Source organism: Parasteatoda tepidariorum, chromosome 3 (genome assembly GCF_982258835.1).
Source record: "Parasteatoda tepidariorum strain Cologne lab strain chromosome 3, Ptep-v5.0, whole genome shotgun sequence".
Classification (NCBI taxonomy): domain Eukaryota; kingdom Metazoa; phylum Arthropoda; class Arachnida; order Araneae; family Theridiidae; genus Parasteatoda; species Parasteatoda tepidariorum.
In genome coordinates, this window is record NC_141757.1 from 30,815,304 (window position 1) to 30,838,687 (window position 23,384).

At 28.7% G+C, this 23,384-nt stretch overlaps 2 protein-coding genes across 2 annotated transcripts; both read right to left on the minus strand.

Moving 5' to 3' along the window:
* Positions 1-769: 769 nt before the first annotated feature.
* On the minus strand, positions 770-1,904 carry LOC147813496 (uncharacterized). Its single transcript, XM_087159009.1, has one exon. It carries the CDS (start codon positions 1,746-1,748, stop codon positions 897-899), a length of 852 nt encoding a protein of 283 aa, XP_087015135.1. The 5' UTR covers positions 1,749-1,904; the 3' UTR covers positions 770-896.
* Positions 1,905-1,941: 37 nt separating this feature from the next.
* Positions 1,942-5,004, minus strand: LOC147813497 (THAP domain-containing protein 5-like). The gene is made up of 3 exons (XM_087159010.1): positions 4,766-5,004; positions 3,325-3,494; positions 1,942-2,576 (listed from the first exon to the last, which is right to left on the minus strand). The coding sequence occupies exons 2-3, from the start codon at positions 3,478-3,480 to the stop codon at positions 2,283-2,285; spliced, it is 450 nt and encodes a 149-aa protein (XP_087015136.1). The 5' UTR covers positions 3,481-3,494; positions 4,766-5,004; the 3' UTR covers positions 1,942-2,282.
* Positions 5,005-23,384: the final 18,380 nt, after the last annotated feature.

The window sequence follows — 23,384 nt, forward strand, 5'->3', positions numbered from 1 at the left end:
TTTATATGTTATTTATATTAATGTTTTTCCAATGTACTTAATTTGCGTTTTTGAGAAATTTTTTTAACCACATCATTCTTGTTAGAACAATAATTTTTAAGTAACATGTTAGCGGTAGTCCAAATTATTTTTTTGACGATCAGCTCAGCAACGTGACCTGATGAGCACACATCAACATCATTAAAAACTTCAAAATCTGTTAATAAGTTCATAATCAAATTTGTCATGAAAAGCCTTTGGTGTTTAACTGCAAGAAATTGTTTTTCATGCAAAGGTGAAAGAAGTTTTTCTGCAACTGCATACGAAAAGCACACAATTCTGATTACGTTAGAATTAGGGAATTTCAAACTTCCCCTGTTCATGGAAGATATTAATTTATAACAATCATCAACTGCCAATTCTTTGTCCATGGTCAGTTGACTTTCACAAGAAACACACTTCAAATTTTTACATATTTGATAAATACAATACCCAGCCATATATACAAAAATTGGTAGTTTATCATCTAAATTTGTGATATCAATATCAGTGATAGGTATGTTGACATTTTCAGAAATATGCTCATGACATTCTGTGACATCAATATCAAATTGTGTTATTCTAAATTCTCCAAACTTGGATGACTTTAAAGTCAATGGCAAAAAATTTTGCATTCGCAATTTACTTTCAGATTCAAAAATCTGCCGTATTGAAACAGAATACTGAGACCCTGCTAGTGTTCGATATTTTCCAAAACGTTCTTCTAATGCATCTGATTGCAATTTTCCTGACAAAATGTATTTCATTTTTAGCTGATTACTGCAGTAATCAGTTAAATCTAATATTGCTCTACACGTATGATTCAAAGCACGATGAGTTTCTTTCGTTAAAGTTCCGGTGCTGCAGCCTGAATTTTCTCACACATCAAGCCAATCAATGAACTGTTTTAAAAAACACCTTCTCTCATCCTTGGGTAAGCTTGTAAGAGGATACATATATACATTTTTTAGTCTTATACCCTTATCAGAAGATTTCACATTTTCCACCCACCACCAGCGAAGAATTATTTCTATAAATGCAGCAGTTCCTTGATAATAATTTAAGGATTGTTTCTCCCCAAACTCCAACAAGGCTTTGACTATAAATTCATTAAAGATTCGAACTACTAGTTGGACATTTTGGCGCTCAATGTTTGTAGGATTCAGGGCTTTCAAAGTTAAGCCATAACCATACTTGACAAGTTGAGCATGCTCTAGCTCATAAAGTTTTCTCAAGGTATTAAAGGAGGCAGTTTCAAGTTTATTAATGCAGTGACTATCTTGAAAATTTGGATAAAATATACAGCAACCATCATTTCGTTGGTTTAACCAATTGTTGCGAATACATTTAAAAATGTGAACTGCATCTATAATGTAAAAAAGCAGCCTTTGGGGATTAACAGGATGGGGGTATGCAATTTGCATTTTTATGGGATCAGAAAAATAAGACATAGCTTTGCCATTGATTGCATTGTTATCTGTAACGATTGCAATTACTTTATAGCCTATATTTTCTAAGCCAATAATTGTTTTTTTAATAATTGAAAACAAAATATCAGCTGTTATAGATTTTACTGGCAAAATGTGAGCGACATCTTTATAGTTTGAACACAAGCTTGAAATCATAAATGTGTGAGCACTAGTAGCAGCTTGCTCACTGTCAAAAGCGAAACCAACTATGTCACCACCTTTATAATCAAAATAAGGCTTTAAGTGTATTTCATCTAACATAAGAACTACATTTTTCTCATGTTCTTTCACATATTTGTATCTCTCTTCAACATATTTCAAAAAATTAAAGCTGGCTTGTTCATTTGATGGGTTCAAAGGAAAATTGGAAGTGATTTTTCTAATTGTTGTAGGGTTCGGAAGTATTAAGTTGCCTGAATTTCGAATGAACCTATAAGCATGTGGAGATATAGAGAAGAGCAAAGAAAAACATCCTCGCTTGCAATCTTGTCAAACATATCATTTAAAATTTGTAACGATAACTCTGGGTTATTTTTCTGCTGAAAGTTCTCCAAAATCATCAAGACATCCGCTATCTCAAACATTGAGTTGGTTTTTTTAGGTAATTTAATACCACATTTTAAAAGCTGAGTACTACCATAATATGCCGACATTTTTAATTCTTTATCAATTACCACAGAAGATTTTATTTGTGGTACTTCTGCATACTCTACATGAGCAAATATGGTAACATCAGTTTTCTTGATTAAAGTCCAATGAGGAGGGAGATTGAAAAAATTCAAGCAATTTAAAAATTCATCTTGCGAGGAGAATAAGTTTTTTTTTATAATCGTTTTCTTTGCTTAACAAACTTAGCTCAACAATCTTACTGAGCTGTGCATTTTCTAATCGATCCTTTTTTTCCTCGGGATTTTCTCGATGGTTCTGTGCACTTGATAGATAAGTTGGACAACCAGGAAATAAAGCAGGTACAGCTTCAGCTTTCAACCTAGGATAACGCAATCTAGTCGACAATCTTTCCCCGGTTTTACTGTCGTAAATAAATGTTTCTCTTTCCACATCATGGGAATGGAAATGTAATTCACATACCTGAAAAATAAAAAAGGAAATTTTTAATACAAATTTAAATATTTACAAACAGTATTTCAATTCATAATGCTCTTTTCATTATGCAAATATTATTATTAAAAGTTCCAAGCCATCAGAATCAAATTTTTTAAATAGTTAAAAACTTATATTGTTTGTTTGAATTTCTTCATCAAGGAATTTTATAGCAAAAGTTAGCACGTTTCTGCCAAGGTGGTTAAAATTACTGGCCGCCACATTTGTGGCAAAAAACTATAGAAATTAAGGAAATGACGTGAAAATAAATACTGAGATTGACATACAATGGTCAATTTATCAAAAAAACAATTAAATGTAAAACAAAGTACAGTTCATATACAAAATTATCACCATTCAAAATTAAATATTACATTGTTTGTACTCCACAGTAATTTATAGTATAACAAAAGATAAGTTTTGATGCAGTTTCTAAACTTAAACAATTTCTAACTTTTCCATGCAAGTTTTTAAATTTTCTAAGTAAATTTTTTTTAAAATTTTAAGAGGACTCTCTTTTGTTTTGCAGAACTAGAATGCATTACCATTAAACAAGATTTGTGAAACTTTCATCTATTGCATATTCTTTAAATTTGAGCCATCATTTAAACTGATTATGTAATTTTTTAGGGTTTACATTTATGAATCAGGGAATCTAACTAATTATAACAGCATGTTTCCTAATAAAACATGCTTCTCTAATAAGATTTATGTTAGTATTGAAATGAAAACTTACTCTTGATGATTTGGATGGAGTAAAATTCTCTCGTGGTATACTTTTTAGCCACCTGTCGCAGAGCTCTTTATCTTCAGGGAATTTAAAAATTGAAACTTTTTCCGAAGAACTGTCATAGTTGCCTTTGCAATTGGGAACACAGCAACGAAAAGGCATTTTTAAAGATTAATCTGAAATAAGAGAGATCAAAAATAATTTAAAATTATTTGCTATAATAATAAGCACATCAATATAAATTAGCAATATTTAAGTAATACTATATTGAAAAAAATAAGTTCATATAAGATTAATTGAGGTTGTTATGGTAGAACAGTTTGACTAACAAAATCAATGCATTTTTGATAGTAACCAAAAATTTAACACATTTTTTCCATGAATATTATTCACACTTTAAAACTCTTTGAAGCAAATTATAAACTAACTAAGTTAAAACCAGAGATTTTCGGTTAATAATTTTTTTTAAAATTCAAATTTAAAAACTGGTAACGGAAGGACATTTTTTCGACATGATTATCAAGTTATCTTACTTTTCATAGATATTCAGCCAAACTATTAAACGAAAAAATATGAATACAGAGAAAAGGGTTAATTTATTATAATTTGACTGGGATTTGAGAAAAAAAATTATTTTAATTATAAGAATGAGCTACTTACAGTAAACATTTTAAAAGTGCAGGTCTAAATAAATTTATTGATTATTTATTATACTTTATAATTACATACCATTTATTATTTCTTGGAAAAAACCTAGTTAATCTAACTAATTATAACAGATTACTTATTATACTAACTAATTCTATTCATATAAGAATGAGCTACTACAGTAAACATTTTAAAAGTGCAGATCTAAATAAATTTATTGATTACTTATTATACTTTGCAACTTATTATACTTTGTAATTACATACCATTTATTATTTCTTGGAAAAAACCTTTATTTATCTTGTTTTTGAACTCAAATAAATTTCATCCTAAAAATTCATTTTATCATTGCTTTGTATTTTATCATTCAATTTTCGTAACCAATTGTAACAAGCATAAAATGTGTTTAACAAGCATAATGCTTTTATAAAAGCATAAAATGTATTTATAGATGTTTCACTAACCATTCATTTTAACTTAACGTAATAAACGTAGACTTGTAAAGCTTGCAAATACAATTTCTCAAACATAAACAAATCAACAGGAATCTAAGATATAGTGTTAAATTAAGACAAACTTTTCGATTTGAATTTATCAGTTAATATTAATAATAACCAAAAATTAGTTAATGTTATATTAATTTTAATAACCACATTTTTAAATTAGTAAAATTTGTGTAGCAGAGCACTCACTTTGGTACTCATCGAATAAAATATGCAGTCTAAGCAAAGTAACATAAACAATCAAAAAGATTACAAAATAGCAAATATTTAAAAATAAAAATAACAAATGAACTTACTTTATTGTCAAAAGACGCTTTCCTTTCCCCTTGAATGGAGTTAGCTAGAAGTAATTATCGTTTAAAACAACGTTAAAGATAAAAATCCACGCGTTCACGAAAAAAAAGTAATGGCGATACAGCAGAATAGAAGCTTCGACGACTTCCAGTTCGCTACGAACGAGTAGGACTTCTCTTGATGACTCATGCTTCCGTTCTTGAAGGAGAGCTCAGGCCTTGCCTACTTACAGAGGGTGTTGGCTGGACACAGAAAAAAAAAATATATATATATATATATATATATATATATATATATATATATATATATATATATATATATATATATATATATATATATATATATATATATATATATATATATATATATATATATATTATACAAATATTTTTTTTATTGGATCTCGATGCCACAATTTGGCATTACAGACACCTTATAAAATTTGAAAACAATTGTCATCTTGTTATGTTTATTAATATTATTGTTCAACAAAATATGGAAAAATATCATGCTTTCTAAATTCGAAAGCATGATCGATACTATGTTTTAACGTAAATGAAAACACTGATTGTTTAGACATCTTATTATTAAGATTCTAGAAAATTTGCTCCGTATTATGGATAGCAAGATTATTGTTTCACAAAATGTGTAAAAAAAGATTGTTCTTCCTTATCTTAAAAGCATGATACTTTTGCTCATTTTCAGCAGAGTCACTGCACAACCTAACAATATACTAAGTTTTCAGTATTATTTTTCAATAGTATTATATTTCTGCAAAAAATAGAATATATATAAGTATAACAATATATACTTTTTCATAATTCTTTATAAAATGAAATACGACGTAAAAATAAGCTGTCATAAAAAAGCACTTTGACTGAATTATGCCTCTTTTCAAGATCTTTTGTTCACATTTCAGAGATAGGGTGTGTCTAGATAGGTGCAGATAGAGATTCCAACGAGTGCAATTCAAAAAAAAAAAAAACACGCGAATTCCCTAAAGTTGAAGTCTAGACAAAAGAGTTAACTTTCTAAAAATGACAGCAGAGAGTGAAAAATATTCTTTCATTGATTGTTTCGCATTTCCTCTGGAGGTATGAATTATGTGACTTCCACCTTTTTCCTTCTTCTCAACCAAAATGCAACCGAGGGGAGAAGATAAGAGAGAATACAATGAAAGATAATTAGGATGTAAATATTTAAGGCGGCACTCATCAGTGCTAAATCTTCCTCGTTGTGCACAAAAGCAAAAACGTCCCAAAATGCAGAAAACGAGATTTTTTTGTAACATGAATCAAGTGTTTTGTTTAGAGGGAAGCTATTCTATAGTTCTATGTTTAATGGAAGAGAAAAATTGAAAATAAAAGGGGATGTGAGGAATGGGTTCAATTTATAATTTATTCTGTGCGCATTTGTTTCGTAAGTTGCCGCTCTGAATTCTTCTATCCATTTAAAAAACTTAAATAAATGCTGCAATTTTTAAATGCACTTGAATCAATGTGTTCAACTTTTTTGTTTATTTACATTCCGAATGTGTTTTTCCGTCCAAAACTGGGAGTAATTATCGCATGAAATTAGAATTCTGAAATGAGTTGAGGTAAAGGAAAAAAAAAACAGCATTGGAATAAATTAAAATTCAAGCAAATTGTAAATATATATTTAATTTGTTTCTTTATTACTATTTAATTCTTATAGGTGTTCTAATTAATGAAAAAAAATTCTTTCAGTATAATTAACATTTTTCTCAATTAGGAGGTTTAATTTTAACAGATTCTTAAGCAGAGCAAGAACGTAATAAAAATATTAAAAAACACTTTAATTTACCATTTAAAAAACCTGAGCCTATAATTATTTTCCTTACAGAGAGACAAAAACAATTTCATTCTCATTGCGAACTTGAAGTAAAACTATTTTATTTCATTCGGTATAGAATTTCGAATAACGATAGAGATTTGAAGAATTTTCAGACTGCAAAACAGAACAAAAACTTTTTTTTCTTTCAGGCAAAAAATTTAAAAAAATAACTGAATAAAACTGGAAGTATGTAAATTTTTTATGCATTTTTTAAAAATTTATTTTGAAGTATAACAAAAAATAATTTATTTGCCATTTGATTCTTATATACAATCTAACCTCTCTCTGTTCTAGTGAACTTATTTGTTACTTAATATATAATTATGAGTATTTCATTTTATTAATTATTTAATTAGTATTATTTCCTATAATTAATTATTAATTTAATGGTAATTCTTCTAATTATTTTTAATGTATTAATAATGATTGCAAACCTTCTAGTAATTATTATTTAATGTATTAGTGTATTAAAAAACTTAATGTATTATTTAAATAATGTTTTTTTTGTTTAATTAGTTATTTAATTAGTGTTATTCCATACGCTTATAGTGAAGAGCTAAGAACTGAAGAGTTTATTCATAGTGGACTCAAATATTCTTTTGAATTTATTTAAATAAATAATACAAAATGTTCAGCTGATGTGATAAGCTTAGGCGATGTAAAAGATCATGCTTGAAGCTTTTCGAAATGTCACTTTTACCGATGTGAAATTTGGATCGACCAAAATGAGGAGAGAGAGTTTGCTTTTACTAGCTTTATCAAGGATTGTGATATTTGTGCTAGAAGGCTTTTAGAATCATATTGGTAATGACAAAAGAGAGCAGTTTTAAACTTTCTGCTCACATTTGCTTGCATTGGTCAAATTTTGCTTCATCGAAACGGACACCATTTCTAAAAGCTTTGAGCATGATTTTTCAAGTTGTGTCTGGTGTCATTAGTTTCACCTTGTAAATCCTTCCAAAACATTAGCTGTGGAAAGATTGTTTATATAGAGTTAGGGAATGTTCTTATAATTTCGTTCAACCCTTTTATATATTATACGATAGTCAAGTTACGGCTCGAGAGGTGCGTGTAGTACAGGATGAAATGGAGCATTGGGATGAGTTTTCTATTTTATCTCACAGCAGAAATGGAAATAATTTTAATACTTCTACTGCTTTCTATGTTGGAATGTCCTGCGAGATATAATGACTGCCCAGAAGTAATTTTAAATTTATAACTAAAATTCAATACATAAAGAACTTTGACACTAATAACGCGGACATCTCTTGGAAATAAATAAACTTCAAATCAAAGTACATCCATGTGGACGAAGCCACAGACAACATATAGAAGATAATTGGTTAATCTATCATTTAAAACTAATTAAGTTATTAGGATTAGAAAAGGGGTTGAAGAATTAGAATATTTAAATGCAGGCGTACTGTGCATTTGGCCTTGTTATCATTAAGGTTTTTATGATGTACAAGAAAAAAAACTTTGATTAATTAATACGCAATACAAAGAAAAGTTTGATTAAGTCATTTCACCATGTATATGGCAATTGTCATTTTGTTATTCAATTTCAAGTATTTACACTTAAGAGAGCGAATCGGTTGCATTGAAATGTTATTTCTTAAATTTCAAAATCAAGCGAAAAAAGTCAAACAAATTAGTGATGCAATTGATTAAATGATGCAACAGAATTAAAAAAAACCTATAAGGCACATTAATGTTAAACAAATGGCCATATATATGCCTTGGCAATGTATTTTTAGCTTTCATATTTTTTAACATTTTTATAAAATCAGATGAATTGTTTTATCATTATATTTGGATAATGTAAGCTTATTATTTTAAGCAAAAATAAAATAAATTTTTTACGTTAAGCCTAAAAATACGCTATATTATATAATATTATATTTATTATTCAATAAATTCTATTAATTTTAATAATTAATTAATATTTACTAAATAAAAAATATTAATTTAATAATTAATTAATAATTACTAAATAAAAAATATTAATTTAATAATTAATTAATAATAAATTAAATTTTAAAAAATTAATTTAATTTTAATTAATTCAATTGTTCGAGTAATTGTTATTTTATTAGTATATACTATTGTATCTGAATTCGGTACCTAACTGCAATAATACGGTGTAGATTTTAAAAAGATATTGTGGAAAGAAAGTTTTTACGGCCCTTTTGAAATCAATAAGAGCAGACGAAAATTGCAAATTTTGTTTATCCTGAATTTTCTTTCAGAAAGAGTGTCATCCGAAATGACACTGTATACAGTTAACCATTATTTTGATGGGATAAACAACTAAAATCGTGTTTTACTTATAGAAAATACATAGCTGTAAGTAAGTGCAAAAAGTAATAATTAGGAAGTAAAATTGAAGTTCTTTTAACTTTATATTTCTTAAAAATAAAAAGACTGAAAACAGATCAAAACTGTTTCTAATGCAAAGTGTTGTATGATATAAGGTTATCGTTTTGCGTTGGTAACATGTAAAATCATTATTCATTTCTTACTGCTTACTGCGTCGGATGTTCTGTAACCCTTTGCCTAATGTTTTTTTTTCAAGTACATATGCATTTTTTCAAATCTGACAATCCTTTAATTTCGTCACAATAATAGATAAAATTTTAATAATTACATATTTTTCTAAATAAAATAGAATTTGTTATTGACTTTAAAAAATAATTGAAAAAAGATGCAGAGGGAAAACAGTTATAGTGTCTATTAAAGCTAATTCCGAGAAAAAAAAGACTTTCACAGGGACAAGAACAGTTTTTTCTTAAGTATAGCCCATCTCCCCTGAGTAATAACTCTCGGTGATCGATTTCACATGTAATTGATTTACCGAAATTTAGTCATCCTCAAAATGCAAACTGAGGACAATTCAATTGTAATTTTTGTGAAAAAAGGAACCTAACCGTTCTTCTCTCTTGATTTTTAATGATGCACGGGAAGCAAAGCAACCACGGGGGTTGGTAAGCGAAGCTGACAGATACTACAAAATAATAATAATTATCTTATACCAATACTGTAGAAATGTAATGTTTTACTTGTAGAAATGTAATATTAATAAAAAATATATACTGTGTAACAATTATGGGGTAGTTGAGTTGTGGAAAATTACATGGATTCATGTTTTCGATCTTCTCTAGACAATATCTCTATCATGTATTCTGTCTTCTCTAGGCAATATATATATCTATACAAACATGTATCATATCTTCTGTAGACAATATCTCTATCATGTATTCTATCTTCTCTAGATAATATATATCTCTATACAAACATGAATCCTATCTTCTCTAGACAATATCTCTATCGTGTATTCTATCTTCTCTAGACATTATATATCTCTATACAAGCATGTATCCTATCTTCTCTAGACAATATCTCGATCATGAATTCTATCTTCTCAAGACAATATATATCTCTATACAAACATGTATCCAATCTTCATGTAGTCTTGCACCGTATACCAAATTAATAAAGAATTTTAATTTTAGCCACTGTCTCTACCAATATTCCTTTCTTGAATCTTTAAAACACCATTCGCTGAGATTGATCCGCAACGATCCAATACTGAATGTCCCATTATCTGAAATAGAGGAATAAAACAGTTCCTGCCTTATAAAATATTAAAAAAGACCTAATGAAAAACAAAACCCTTTTATTGTAAGAATTGCCTTCAGGGCTCTTAAAGAGGCTGCCTTTTGGTTGTTATCTCGTATATTACTTTTTTTTCTGCTTTGCACCACCAAGAAATTACCTAAAGAGGAGGGGTTGGAAGGGAAGAAGAGGTGGGTGGTAGATAATAGAGCATCGGACTTCCAGGTGCGGCATGATGTCACGTGACACGGCCTTATATCATTCAGCCAAGACTGATGAGGTAAGGAATTCTTTTTGATGGCAGGAAATAGGGCCCTCTTATGGAGGGGCGAAGAGATTGAGATTAAATGAATAAAAAAATATATTGATTAGAAAATTCACCGCGTGGGATGACACAGCAGACATCGTTCTGCTTTATGGAGCCAATCAATCAAATGAGTAAGACTAATACAAGGGAGAAAAAACAAAGGAAAGAAAGAAAGATTTTTACGACTATATCAACTGGAAAATATTCGGTTATTTGATTTAGTTGCTCTTATTGTACTGGTAAAAAAATCAAACAGATTTAAAATGAGGAAACAAGCTTGTCAAGTATATATTTCATTGTTTTTACCTCATTACTTTTTAAGGTTGATGACAAAAAATATCCTCGCTGAGGTGAGATGTGCATTACAAACACTACTCGGGAGTCAGTTGCCCATTTAAATTCAGTCATCGTATTGAAATCGAACAGAACAGTTACTCCCCATTTCATCTTACAGGAAAAAGGCAACAGATATAATTTAATGGAAACAACATGTTTTGCTTTTTTCATTTGGTTAATTCTTTTAGTAACAATTAACTATGTAATTACTGACTTTCAGGGCAGGAAAAATATGGGGGGACTGAGACTGCAGTCCGAGATCTTAGGATTGTAGAAAAACTCTGTGAGGAGACCAAAGGTGGATGGTAAAAATATCAAAATAATTGAGGAAATTTTATAAAAATCCCTAACTGCAATACCATCCGTGGCATTTTATGATCAATAATTTAAATATTCATAGTTTGATAAAATTTTGCTTTCGTAGAAAATGTTGTTAAAGAGAAAAAGTTAACTATTTATATTGCAATGTTTAATAAATTTTTGCTTCAGCGGGAAAGATTGTTTTAGGATAAAAAATCATTTTAAGATAAATCAGTTTTAGGATAAAATAGCCAAGGTCCTTAGAGGCCTATACGCTCGCCATCTTGGTTTCTAGGATAAATTTTTAATTTACGTTTTATCGATATTTTTTGTACTTAAACTTTTGATGATATAGTATTATTAGACAGCCTCTCAAAAAAGCACAAAAATAAACGGTCACTTTATTCTATTATGAGAGAAATAGCGCTTGATAATTTTTCCTCTAAACATTAAGGCAATGAAATGATGGGATTTGAGGTTTTGTGTAAGTAATTTTGAACTGGGCGTTTCTATCTTTTTAATAACTTTTCTTACTGCTGTTCAAATTGACGAATATAAATCTAGATTATGTAGAAGATTTCCATTAAATTCAATTGCATAAAAATGAAAATACTGATGCAAAATCGAAAAATTAATAACATCTTTCAGAAACTGTAAATTTCAGAATTGTATTGACATTATTTTGTGTGAAAAAAAAAATACAAAATCTATAATACTACACGCTTTATATCTCAAATATTGGTTGGGTGACGGTCTTATATTTTACATGTATCGAAATATTATGCCAAGTAGAGTTAATATCCATCATCAGTTTATTCGTGAAAATTAAATTAAAAGCATAATTTTCAATCCCCGTCTTCACCTATTAAATGGTTTAATTCTGCCGGGAGTGAAATGACCATTTTTATTGTAACTGTTCCTCATTTTCTCAGAGGAGTTTTTACTACTGAGATCGTAATTTTGGTATAAAACTTTTCTTGTAATTTCTTGAGTGAAACTTTAAAAAAAAATTAAAGATTATTTCGATTGCTATTCACGACTTTGTTAGGAAATATGGTTGCTGAGGCTGAAAAATGAGAAGGAGCGAAAAACTGCTGAAAAAAGCGCATTGTGTTGGAAATAGTTATTAAGTGACTCGGAAGTAACTCTTGCTATTGAAACAATTCTGTTTCCATATTCAAGTAAGAAATTCACTGCTAGTTATATCGAGGTATAGAAGAACTCTTTTTTTTTATAAGTAATTTATTAATGCATCCATGTTTTGAAACTACAGAGTACAGTTGGTTCAACAATATACATTTAACAAAGTAACGATTTAATGACAAGAAATTATTGAAACAAATGACCTCCGAGTCAGAATAATAGTACAATGTATCAGATTTAGAGTTAGAGTAATGGTACGAGTTGTGATTTTGGTCTTGACATTTTAGAGTAAAAGAGGACTTGCTTTTAGGTGATGAAAAGGAAATCTTTGAAAGTCAAAGGAATTTTGAAATTAATTAAAGAATTTGACTAATTTAAAAAAAGAACATATTAATAAACATTGCTTCATATTTGTCCAGAATAACATGCAAGACATTATGCGAAAAACTACTTCAATTAATTGTTAATGCTTTAGATATCATAATTAATGAGTTGAGTTAAAACAATAGAATTATTTTTTCTTTATTTTCTTTATTGAATTATATTTATTTGTAGATTCTACAGTATTTTTTTCTCACATGCCAGTTATTTCATATTGACCTAAGTATAAGTGAAACATTTAAATTAATGATTGATAAAATCTGTCATGCATCTTATTGTTTTGACCTGTATTTTTTTCTTTCTCTTTTTCAATTTTTATTTGATTTACTTTTCAAAAATGCATTACAGGGGTTGTAATCATATTACAGATGGTTTAACGATAAACACTCACTTAAAAAAATGTATGGTAGCTTAGCGGCGTAGATATGCTACCATATATTGCTGCCACAGATTTACTTTGTGCTTGCACATTAAAATGATGCTACACAGTTCCTCTTGGCTTTTTAAAACTGCTCTGTTTTAAAACCATGCTGAATTCTTAAAATAAAATTATTTTAAACTTAAAATTTTAGGAATTTATTTTTCCCCTGCAAGAGACACATTTTACTCATTATTTCGTCGCTTTGATTCAGGCAGAGGATAACTCAACACGAAAGACATTTTTCCCTCCTCGCTTTCCCTAAATTTGTTTTAGTTTTCGAAGCATCGTTTGGAATGTAATATTCTTTCATGCATATATTAGTAGTTTTTGGATATTTTGAGTAATATTTTCCGACAAGATTCATTGTATTTATGCAATTTCCTTTTTTTGTTTTTTTCCTCAATAAACAAAAGAGAGTGATATATTGCATTTTAAATAAACTGTTTTGCGTTTTCCAGTTACTAAATTTGAAATCAACAACATTTCAAATAACAATCAATGACATATTTTAGTTAATCATTTATTTAATCATATTTTTGTAGAATTAGGCATTCTTGTGTTTTTAAACTTGCGAATATACTAAGTGTAGTATTTGAAAATAAATATTTCATCGCTCTCTCTGTGTATAAATTGGATTTTGTTCCAGATAATACAAAAGTTTTTTAATAAATAAACTTTTGATATCAAATTTGTCTTAATACACACACAAATTTATGGAATAAATAATCACCTTTCATTAACTATATTAATAAACATCAGTGCAATAAGTTTTTAAAAATATCATTAATGCAAAGAAATAAAATAATTCTAGACAATTCTATATGTTTTGTTAACTTGCATTTTGTAAAAATTGTTTATTCATTAATTTTGACATAGATTTCCTTTTAAAAGTTATAATTACGTATTTTATTTTTTCTTTAGTACACGTCAACAGCATCATTTAATTTTGCTCAGTTGGAAATTTACAGAAAAAGGAAGTAAGATTGCTTCATAAAACATTGTAATTAATTACCTTATCTGTATAATAAAAGAATTACACAAATATTTACATTCCATCAATGGAATACAACTTATACTTTCTGTTTATTAAACAACATTAAGTTAATATCACCATAAACAATACAGCCTGAAAGAAGGGTATTTTAATATTAAACAGTAACCATCTGCCGCAGCTGCTCTGCAGCTTTTAACTTCTTCTAAATATGCAGATATCCTCGTTATGAGAGGGGCATGTTCACAGAAGCTGTAAGAAATATTGGAAGCAAGGGGGGATAATAAGTTAACAGAATATTGCCATCTGTGTTCACATCCTCTACGTGGATGTGTTTATATAGTACGTTCGCCACTTATTCTTATGAGTTAAGTATTGTATTCGTATGATGCATTTCTGTTTTTAGCACAATGTTCCATTTATAATATCATGATATTATTTCCCAAGCAATAGTATTTTTTATAAATGATCTTTTTCTAGAGGATTATTCCACAAATGGGAATAATAACGGAAGCTAATTCGGAGCTGTATTGAATAACCATTCATATTCAATTCAAAATTCCTATTTTAATTATTTAAACAGCCAGTCACTTTTTAAAAACAACTTTATAAATATTACATAAGATCATTTGTCTGACTGTCCAAAATGTTCCCTATTTTGGAAACAAATTTTCTTCAAACATTTTCAAACATATCTTACAATAATTCATACTAATTTCTGTCATTAGAAAAAATTATAAAATCACTCTAAATTTTTTATTGTGAATTAAATATTAAATTGGTTGTTGTCGGAACTTAAAATCACGTGCTGTGTTAATACTTCCTACATTTCTTGCCTCTTATTTCTTTTTTAGTTTTATTTTCCGTACTTTTATTTTCGTTTTACTCTAATTTAATAAAAATATTGCTGACAAAAGTGATGTTGCTTATTTTAGTGGTAAAAATTTCACATTAAATACTACATTAACGATTGAATAACTATTAAAAAAGGTTAAAAAAAATAGTTTCAGTTGGATACATAATAATTGTTAGCATCCTAAGTACTCAACAGCGGGACATCATAGTATTAATTCATTTTTATTTCAATTAATAAACATCCTCAAATACTTAATATTTTAGGTTAGACACTATCTAACTATTGAATTTTATTTTAATTTTAGGGGAACAAAGTAAATAGAAAAATAATCAATCAATCTTGAAATAACTTAGAAATTTTTCGAAATAAATTAATTTATAATTTGTCTAGTTAATTAATTCTTGCTGTATTTATAATTAGTTCCATTGGAAACTGTAATAGGCAAGCAATTATTTTTAAAAAAAATTAAAAAATCATATAATTCAAAATGTGTACTCCATTTAAAACACATATTCCCGAAAAAGTATCGTTTTTAATTTACAATTTCGATTTATATCATTACCTTTGTAACTTTATTTATTAGAAGTTAATTTAACTCACCTGAATCATGTATGTATATTTATTAAAAATTATAATAATAATTTTCTTTTTTGCTTTAAATGCCAATTTTCTTAAACTAAAAGCTGAGGTTAACATAGAAATATAATACTTCAGTTTTATAAAATATCGTGAATTCCTCATTCAATATAGTCATCAATACCATTTCAACTTTTTCAGCTCTTATTCTAACAGATTCTGCAATGCAAAAAAAAAATACAAAAAAAAAATCAAGTAAGAAATAATAAAAGAATTTTTTTTAGTTCTTTAATTCATTGAAATTGTATACTGTGTTAAATAATGCATGATCTTCGATTGCGTATATAAAAGAGGAAGAAAAAAAAACTGCCGAAACAGTTTACAAAAACAATAAATTAGGAATCTTTAAAGGAACGGTGAATCAGGTGGAGCTTGAACGACAAGGGTAAAAAAAAGAGCTGATGAAAGTTCTTTTTTTTCTTATTTAAATACAAGTTTTGTTTAAGTTTAAGCTTCTTACGTTACAAGATGGGGGTTCTGCATTTTAACTGCTAAAATAGACGGAATTTAATAAATATTTCTGATTGGTTTATATGTAGCTAAAATCTAATTTAAATGGTATATCTAAAATTAATTTTAAGAAGTTTAACTAAAATCTATAGCTTACAGTTAATTTGCACAGACAGTTACCTCATCTAAGAAAAAAACTCGAGTGGCCATTAAATTAAACATTTATTTTACAAAGCTTCAAGCTAAATTCCAGGTTATGAACCATTTCTCATAGTAGTTACAGTGTCGGGTTACTGACACAAAGATCTCGGGTTCGATCACAACCGTTGCCAAAGAACATTTCTCTCGAACTCTTACCATATCGATAACCACAGTCAGCGAACACGTAATTTCCTTACTCCTCGATCTATTGCAATGTTTCATCTCATTCCACAGTTCCTTGTGTTTCCCAAACAAATCGACTGAGTTTCAAACAAAATCTAATTTTTACGAGCATAGTAATAATTTACGGCCAGAGGCCATATATATCACATGAGAAAAATATTGAAGAACAAACATGTTATTTTATGGTCATGTTAGCTTTTCGGGCATAAATAAATTCTTCTTGGTGACTGGAACACTTTCTGTCCCATCCGGTAAACTATTGTCAAAATATTTTGGATTATATTTGTTCAAAAAGGGCATCTAACATATCGTTGGATACATTAAAACTTGTAAAAAAAAATGTAATATTATTATTGGAAATTTTACTACGAAGTTAATTTAAAATTTTAGAAGGGAATTTTATTTTCAGTCTTTTTTAATGAAACATTATATTGATGCATAATTAATGAAGTTTGATTGATGCATGATTAAGTTTTTTAAATTTTTATTATAAATTCACAACAATTTACTCATATTTGTAATGATATTTATTTAACATTGCAGTTTACTTTAGTAGAGGAATGAAACAGATGCTACACACAAAACTAATTTAATTGTGATTGATTTAAAGACGACAAGGTTTTTTTTCGCTTTGGATAACCTCGTTTTCAATATTTACATTTCATAAATTTTAGAAGTAACAAAACTGGTTATGAGGTAGGAAATGGTAGTAAAAACTAATTTAGCATTTTTATATGTTTTTTCTATCTTCAGTGACTTCGATATTATTACATTTACCAGACATGGAACTCAGATATTTTAAACTTCAGCAGTTTTTGAAATATGTTTCGATCTTTTTGCACAAAATTTTTACTTTAAATAAAACTCAAATTTATATATTTGATGAAACTTTCTCCCCAACTCGCATATCCTTTTATTTTATTTTGAGATTTCTCCGACATTTATTTATTTATTTGGATTCGAAATTATCAACACTGTTTGATGGGGTATTACTGGGTTTCGTGCTCTCAATAATCAAAATTAAATTGTTTATTCATTAGTTTTTTATTGTTTTTTATTAGTAATTGTTTATTCATTGTTTATTCATTGTTCTCAGGTTCAAATCCTAGCAATGACCGAATACTTATTCACGCTCACTCTTTTTGTTTTAAGATATTTTTTTCTGATAAGTTTCATAAATCAATACCCTGCTGAGTTCCTAATTTTTTGAGGAAATTTTTATCCTCTAAAAAGTGAAGGCAGTAGTTTACACAAATCATTTTTGTCTCTAATGTTTTTAGGGTGATATTTTTACCTTTTTTAAATAATTCTTTCAATTAAATATCTTTGATAAACTAGTTAAAAAATTTAATTTCGTAGCAACCCTTAAAAATGTTTAAATATAAAAACTTCCAAGATATGTAAGTCCTTCAATAATTATTAGTTTTTAAGGAAATATTACTTTGGTGCTGGAAAAAATCATGGAACAAAAATTAATAAAAAAATAATCTGCATTTAGTCGATGCAAGTAATATATTTATAAATATACTTACACCATTACTAAAGTATTTTTTGTTTACTTTGTATAAGTATACGTTGCATTTTTGATCCACTGGAAGCAGTCATTGCTTGAGGCAGTCATTTTTCTAAGAATCATTTGTTCATTTAAAATAAAAAATCTATAAATTGATTTGCAAAGATTTAAACTCTTCGATCATATCTGCTTGTTTTACTTAACTTACATTTAGAGAACAGTGTTGTAAAATTTATTTTTAGCTTTGCTTACTGATTTAATAATAAACATGAACATAATACTTAATGTTTGAATACAACTACTGGAATTATTTTCTTCCTTTTAAATATCATTTTAAGCATTATTTTCCTTGCAAAATCGCATTTCTTCAAATTAACTTTTCTGAAAAGTGTTACCTTATATAATTCGTGCCAATTCCATCTTAACAAACATATTGCAAGGTAGATGTCTTAGACTTTGAAATCAAAACGCGACATTAGGGATTTCGAAAAAGCAACAGTATTTATTCGTCTAGTACTTTTTTAAAATTGGTGTTTGATTTGGAGTTGAATCATATAGCAGCGTCGACTTTAAATATTGCATTGGAATTTTGTAATTTTAATTAGATTTTCATCATAATACTTTAAGAGGATTATTCTGAAAAGAAATGTAATAGTATTACTCCCATAATATATGTAGATTATATTTTCAAGGTAGTTCAAACAAAAATTCAACGAAAGCAGAACTATATTATATCCTTAAATTAACTTTATACATTTCAAGACGTAGCATATACGCGAATGGTGCCAACGCCTTTGCCAATGCTGTGCTAACGTCTTTATAAGTCAAAATATTAATTTTAAATAAAGATATATCATTTGAGTTAATTTTAAAGTCTATAATTTTTAATTATTAGTTTCTATAACTAATTTTAAGCGATATTTTTAAAATATTATGACATTTAAAACAATTTCCATACGTTGTTTAAATTTTAAATATTTATTGTCTTAAAATATAATTTAAATTATTTCCATTAATTTAATTATATTAACGAAGAAATGGGGATGGTGATCCATTCGAAACTAACAAACACGGGACAGTAAATGTAACTAGCAATTTTTTACAAGAAAAAGTGAGCAGAATTCAGATTTTTTTTTTTAAGACATCAAAAAGTTTTATTGAAGAAGTTCCCTTGTTTTCTACTTTTTGTTCAAAATTGCAAGGCTTTGGAGTTTAATATTGGTAGTTTTAAATCTAAAATAGGGTTGGTAGTTCAACGCCAGTCATGAAATGAAATAATATCATGACTTCACAAGTCTTGATGAGGGAGTGAAACAGTTTTACTGCAAAAGATTAACAGGCACTCCGCGAAATATTACCAGAATTGAGAGAGCAGCATTGTTTAGAATGTCCCCGTATATATCTCAGAATTCATTTTTCCAACAGCAGGAACTTAGAGAACCAAGAATAAACTATGAAAAACACCACTATGTGGCCAGGTAGGTGGCTGAATACAATTAACCAAATAATGCTTTAAGTTTACCAGGCGTTTCATAGTTGCAAAATATATTTAATCAAAGATTCACACATGAAGGGCATTCAAATGAAATCCGGTCACTAGTGTAAAATAAAGGTAATAATTTTATTAACTCGCAAATGTAGTTATACACAGTACACATACTCATAAATAGTCGCCAGAACTGTTGGCACATTTATCCCATTGAGACACTAGCCGATCGAAGGCTGGTGTCGGATCAAGGTCTGGAGCCAGTCATACACTTCGTCATCCGATGTGAATTGATGTCCACGAATAGCTTGTTTTAGAGGCCCAAAAACATAAAAGTCACACTGTAAAAGATCTGGACAGGAACGGTGGATGTTCCAGTGTTTCCCACCCAAACTGCTGCAATGTCGACTTCACCGATTTGTCAGTGTGTGGACCTGCATTATCATGCAGGAGAATAACGCTATCGACAAAATTCCTGGCCGTTTCGACTTAATGGCTCATTTAAGGATCTGTAAAGTGGCTTGACAACATAAAAAGTTGCTTGATAAAGTGGGTGGGCATTGATTGTGCTTCCCCGTTCCAGGAACTCGAGAAACAGTGGGCGACAGCGTTGCGCATGCGGCAGTCTCTCTACCAATATATATATATATATATATATATATATATATATATATATATATATATATATATATATATATATATATATATATATATATATATAATTGTCAGTCTTAGATCTAAAATTTTCCATATATTTCATTCAAATCTAAGCGAGGGTTAGTTGATATGAATTCCGCATCCGGGTCTCACCGACCACAGTGCTGCTTCAGTGGTAGTTGAATCATAAGCTAGAGTCCGCATGCCATCAGGCTAACCGTGGGAAGTTTTCGTTCTTTTTCTCGGAATATAATGCAAATGCGGGTTAGTTCCATCAAAAAGTCCGTAACGGTGGTAAATGATTCCCAATACTTGATTTAGGAGTTCCCTTGTCTTCTAGATTGGGTTCAGACTTACAAGGCCAAAGAGTTCTAAATTACATAGCCAAGAAGTTCAATTCCTACGAACTAACAATTACCAACAATTATAATTACAAGTAGTTGAATATTTGTGGTTTTAAACCCTAAATTGGTTTGGCTGCTCAACGACAGTTATAAAATGTATGCATATTAACTCGTTAGTTTGGAGTAAAATTGTTTGTAATTTTCCGTAGAATAGATAATGAAATACCGTAGAGTAGATACTGTAAATAAAGCATTAATTAGCTGAAATTTTCCATGAATGGATCTACCTTAAATTTGACTCTAACTTTATAAAGAAGTTTGCAAAAAAGAATACTAGTTACTCGTTTTGAAGAGAATCTTGTATCACACTTATATTTAAAGGAATTTTTAAACATTCGGAACTCATACATCATATTTTAAATATATATATATATATATATATATATATATATATATATAACTTGCATTATAATGCATATAGTTTCACATAGTTTCAGACATATAGTTTCATACCTTAACTTATATCAAAAAGAGCCTCATTTGGTAAATAACATTTGAAAAGACAGTAATCATTTTAAAATTTCATACAAAAATGGTGCATTTTAAATGAAATTTTCTAAATAAATGTACAATCTATTTCAAACCACTTTTCACAATTTATTCAACAAATAAGTACTAGCATTTGAAAGGATCTGTCAAATACGATATCCATTTCGATCTAATTAACCGCATCTCCTATTCATTGGTATTCAGGGATATAAAGGCCGGTAATAAAACACGTAATTAGAGATCCCAGCTTCCGAAGTACGGAAGAATGCGATTATCTGAGAGAAATATCCTGATTCAAAATCACCTCTAATGAGGGTATTTCATTCACGAACCGAACTCTGCGTTTATTAAAATCAATAGCAATCATTTCCCGTGCAATGACAATTATCTAAACTTCAGTTAAATACTTGGTAACAATACCTATTAAACTATCAATACCGTTGTTGTTCTCTGCTTCTTAGAATGATTATAAATGATTTCATATGTTCATAATTGTTATATGAAGTCTATAAAATTTATGATCTCATGCTCATTATACTTATTTTAATTATATCAAAACTCAATCGTTATAATTTTGTAAGATTTATTTATTTATTTTTTTAACAAAAAAGAAAATACACTACATAATAGTGAATTCTATAAAGATCATCTCAGATTAATTGAACCTAAATAATGACTTTAAGAGATATGTATATTATTTTATCGTATGAAATATAAAATATCTACCAAATATATGTTTGTAAGCTAAAAACATAAGATTGTATCTTTACATCAAAAATGGAGGCAATTATTTTACACCAAAGGGATGTAAAGACACACAATGAATAATTATTGCTATAAATTCGCTTCAAAGATAGCTCGTGATCTAATGAAGCACCAGAAATGATCCATAATACGTCTTCTCTTGCAAAGAAGTTAATATCACTTTTAATGTTTAGACAGTCTCAAAAGTTGTATTGACGATTACATATAATACACATAAAAGTTAGGAGAGTCATTTTTGCGATACAGTCCTCTTTCCTTGTTAGTAAATGTACCAGGTATCCAGAGGAGGATTTCGAGAAAATGCCTCAGAACCAAAGGCTGATAGAAAAATAAAACAAATATTGTGTTTGTTGTGATAGCTGGAAAAATTTTAAGCTTAGATTTTGGGTCTTAATTACAAATGCTACCAAACAATAGTGCTACTAGCAATTGATAGCCCGATAGCGATCATTTCCTTGAACTGCAGTGAAGATTATAATTTCAAGCAAATACTCACTTAAGACTGATCGTAAGGCTGCAATAAGAATTAAGCAATTAGCAGAATAAGAATAAGAATTAAGCAGAATAAGAATTAAGCAGACTCTTTATAATTTAGCAATTACCATTTGTTGGCTTTTCAACAATAAAGCCAGAGAAAAGTAGTGCTGTGTAAAGGACAAGCGATCACCGGTTATCGGTTAAAATTGTAATTGAGCAGAACAACATAACTGGAGCAGAACAAAATAACAAAGAATTTTTAACCCTTATTGCTATCAAATCTATTAAATTTTCCAAGTCTGTTCAATTCTCAAAGGTTAATTCCTATTACTAACATGCTAGGTTGACGGTTTAAAGCTTACAGCTTTTTAACCGGAATGCATAAGTTCAATTCCTGCGGCATTAAAGCATACTTTTCCCTTAGATGCTTAATAGAAACTCAACTCAAAAAAGAGGGAAAAAACGCAAAACATCCGAAGAGAGGAGAGATTTGACAAAATAATCAGCAAAGCCTTCTGGTGATCATCAAGAAAAATCCCATGGCCATTGTAAGAATATTGACCTAAGCTTTCAACAATCAAACAACCGAGCTTGAAGTTTAGATACAAATCAATTCGACATCTCTTGATAGGCGCTTGAACCAGCTATCAAAAACACAGAAAAAAACAACCTGACAATTGTTCGATGTAATGATGCAACAGGGGTTACTTATTTCCTGGAATGCTCAAAACGGATAATGAGTGCAATATCTTACAATTTTTCTGCCGTGAATTTAACATCCTACCTTATTATCAGTAAGGAAATTTTAGAATGGATGAACCATAATGTTTGCAATATAATTTTTTACAACCTTAACGTGGTACGAAGCAAAAAATTAAGTTTCCAGGTACCTATATTATAGGTTATCGTTACATCTATTTTTCTGACTTACTATAGATCAAGTACTATACGTCAGAAAAATTAGTTTAAGACACTAAAGATTATCGTTAGACCAATTTTTCAGAGGTACTATAGATCAAGTACTATTAGTCGGAAAAATTAGTTTATGATGCTATGGACTTTAACTAAACCTATCTTCCTGAGTTACTATGGATTAAGTACTATACGTCAGAAACATTAGTTTATGATGCTATTGATTATCGTTAAGCCAATTTTT